Genomic DNA, 3,601 nt, shown 5'->3' on the forward strand with positions numbered 1-3,601 from the left:
CGCCCGATCATTGACTCTACAACTAATTTAAAGACTGCATTGCACGTAGTCAATTGAAGCAAACAAATTTCACACTTAAACAAGTAGTAGACACGATACATTTTTTTAATAAATAAATAATACTTCTTTTTATATCCTATAAGAAACAAGAATTATTTACGAGACCCTTAATAGTATATTTTTATCTTTGGTACATATCTACTAATATATTTGAATTTATATATTTATTATAGAATTTTAAAAATAATTATATTTGATTTTTAGTGTATAAACATATGTGTGCCTTCAAAAATGCATCTATATATATTTTATCAATTTAACACTTTACTGACTGTTTGCCTATTAATCGGCTTTTAATCGACAACGCTAACCGACCGATCGATTATTAATCGGCTTTTTATCGCTCACGCTTACCGAACAATCGCTTTTGTTGCATTGTTGTTATCAACATTTTATTAAATCTAATTATCCTATCCTGTAATATCCTGTATATCCTAATATATCCTGTAATAACAGAAGCGGACAATTCTCTCTGAGCATACGAAACGCACAGATACTCCCGTGCGCTAGTGTAGGCCGAAAAACAGCGGTCGCCAGAGAGTATCTGCGGCTAAGCGGCTGGTCAGTAAAGTGTTAAGATACACAAATATAAAAGAATCCAGAAGATTTGATAATAAATCCAACAATGATCATCTGTTACAAGAAGAAAACTATATTAATCATAGAATCGAGTTATACAATAGCCTAACATATAAGTGGTCCAATTCACAGATGCACTTTTCATTTAAATTCCCTACTTATTTTTATCCAATCTCTATTTACTGTTTGTAAAATAAAATAAAATTTAAAAGCATGATTTTACAATAAAAAATATAATTAATTAAGAAACAGGAAAAGTACAAATATTATATTAAGTTACTAATATGAAAATAATATTTGTTAATTATTATATAAAATTCTTCTTAACTATATACGTTATATACAAAATAAAAATTGCAAATTGGGGGTGAGGTGAAGGAATGTTTTCTCAGTCTCTTGACGACCTTGAAACAAAGTTTTGAGTGATGAGTAACGATGTATAGAGTCTCAATGGTACTCGATCTTTGGAGCTGCCACAAAGAGTGCAACGCCAGGACGAGCCTCGCGCGAACTGTAGTCGTCTGGTATTGCCGTTTGAAGTCGCCAGGAGACCATTGATTCGGTCATCCATGGTAGTCCCGTCCACCGTAAAAGATGATCTATGAGCTATGAGCGCCTGTGGACGGTGAGCTGACAACGATATAGACTACAGCTGACATCGCTAACTGTGAAGCATCAGAGAAGCCTTGAAGTTCCATCGTTAAGTTGGTCCAGGTGTTGAACCATCTGGGAATTGAGAAATTGGCCAAAGTTTTGAATTCTTTCTTAATCCACATAATTCGCGGTGTGCATGAGATCGTTGAGCGAGTAGCCTGATGTGGTTTTGCTCGAACCATTGAACACCACTCGCAGCCTGGTTGTTATGCTGTCTGGTTTGAGAACCCCATGATTCGGTCGAGGTTGAGTCCTTGCCCGTGAGCTGTTGGTTAAGACCCTCAACCGCAAGCTTCTGGTGTCAAGGTCATCCCCACCAACAGTCTTACAAGTGTTGAACTCACCTTCTCGTGCTGACCTCGATGAGTTGCCTGAGATAGGTATCAAGTGACCAAGTTCTTCATACTCCTCCATGAATGAGGTGTATAGTGTACGATACTGGTCATCTCGCTGAAGCCCCTTGAGTATTCGTTATAAACAATGATGAGCTGCTGAGTATGAGTGGCAAGCAGCGTTGAGTGATGAGTGCCTTGAGTGGATGATGAGTGGACGATTGCACCTGAATCCTAATGTGAGGATGAGGTTGAATGCAACCGCTCTGGTTTTGTTGCGGTTGTTTGCTGACGATGTGCCGGGTCGTGGAGCATGGTGTGATGCTTCGCTCCACACCTCTTACAACGCAGAGACGTCCGGCATGAGTCCGCTTTGTGCCGTCCCAAACAGTTGTAGCATAACTTGGCGTCAATAACTATGCTACGCCGTGCAATGATATTGAGTGTACGGAACTTTGAGCACGTCACGATGAAGTGCTTTCCCTCACAACAATCGCAGTAAAAGAATCGCGCGTCCGACTGCGAACTCTTCTGATGAGTGGTGGCCTGGTTAGCTGTGGCTGATTTTCTGGATTGTTGCGATTGGGGAATGGTCGGCTGAGTCTTCTCCGCAGATGACTGAGCGGAGGTGGTCTCGATGTGTTCCAATGTACGAGCTTGTGAATTTACGAAATCTTCAACTTGCTTGAAGGTGGGGTACTCGCGGGATGAGCCCAGCGAAGTCTCCCAGTCTTCTCGCGTTGAGTGATCCAGTTGACGCACAACGTGATGCACCAGAATGAGATCCCCCAAATTCTCTACCACCCCCAGTGATTCCAATGCCTTACGAGCCTCCGACACCGTTGATATTAACCGATTAAGTCCCGTCGCGGATTTTGATGTGAGTGGGGTGATTCGACACAACCGGTCGAGTTGAGCCTGGATGAACAACCGCTTGTTCTCGTAGCGGGCGTTGAGTAGCTCCCATGACGGCTGAAGGGAGCTGGCAGTCAATGGGAAATTGGCAATGAGTTGAGCCGGTGCACCTTGCATACAACTGCGCAAATAGTGCAGTCGCCCGATTTCTGATATGCGCTCATTCTTGAGTATCAGCGACTCAAACATCTTCTTAAAACCCGGCCAATCTGCATATTCGCCGGAGAAGCTCTTCAACTGAATGCCAGATAGGTTTGATTCAACGCGTGGTTCCGTCGCTGGTGATGGATGCTCAACCTCAAGTGAACGTCGCACCTTGTTGAGTGCGAGCCTGAGCCTCTGATGAGTCTTCGCCTCTTGCTGGTGGACGTTTTCGGCGAAGTAGGCATGATTAAGGAAAAATGCCGGCCAATTCAACTCAAAAAATTCATGAGTGGCCGTGAACTCCTGATGGATGCGTTCGATATGCTCCAGATCCACTTCAACGTCACTAAGTGTAGCCGTGTCCGCGGTGGATAATTCCTCCAGCATTGAGTTCAACAACCTGAGCCGGTTGAGTTGGCTGTGGTACTTCAATATGAGTTCCGTTGGTAGATACGATGTTGAGTTCTGCCATGTCGCCATGGAAGTACAAGCTGCGTCAGCGGTCGGAGAATGAGTGAGCCCAGAGTTCTCCCTACCACTCGGTAGGGAGGAGCTTAATCGTCAGCGCTTGCAGAGACGAGATGAGCGCGTCACCGCCTTCCGCTTCATCTAGCGAGTCTTTTCCGGAAGCTGCTTTTGAAACTGCTGAGTTCTAATGAGCACCCCTGATAATGTATCCTACAATTGAATGTTACTGCTCCCGTGAGCGTTGAACAACGGAATCCGCATGAGATTCGAGTTGAGACGCCCGCACCAATCACGCACTTACACGAACACTAATTTCAAATTTGTAGCGAATCCGGCTCGAAGGACCAATGTTCAAAATTTACCGTACCAATGGTACGCTGAGAACAATGGGATTCGCTACAAAGGTAATAGCAATAAAACAAGGTAAGTGCGTGTGAATACGCAATCGT

General features: G+C 43.5%; 1 protein-coding gene across 1 annotated transcript; it reads right to left on the reverse strand.

Annotated features, from left to right (window-relative positions):
- Positions 1–980: 980 nt before the first annotated feature.
- On the reverse strand, positions 981–3,164 carry LOC106793612. Its single transcript, XM_014760672.1, has 2 exons — positions 1,638–3,164; positions 981–1,365 (listed from the first exon to the last, which is right to left on the reverse strand). Exon 1 carries the CDS (start codon positions 3,162–3,164, stop codon positions 1,860–1,862), a length of 1,305 nt encoding a protein of 434 aa, XP_014616158.1. The 3' UTR covers positions 981–1,365; positions 1,638–1,859.
- Positions 3,165–3,601: the final 437 nt, after the last annotated feature.

This window comes from Polistes canadensis, unplaced genomic scaffold (genome assembly GCF_001313835.1).
Source record: "Polistes canadensis isolate GaletaPanama2010 unplaced genomic scaffold, ASM131383v1 scaffold_1, whole genome shotgun sequence".
NCBI classification, from domain to species: Eukaryota; Metazoa; Arthropoda; class Insecta; order Hymenoptera; family Vespidae; genus Polistes; species Polistes canadensis.

What these genes read in the sequence shown, in the direction of transcription:
- LOC106793612 (XM_014760672.1), bottom strand. Translation starts at nt 3,164, where the DNA reads ATGGCGACATGGCAGAACTCAACATCGTATCTACCAACGGAACTCATA.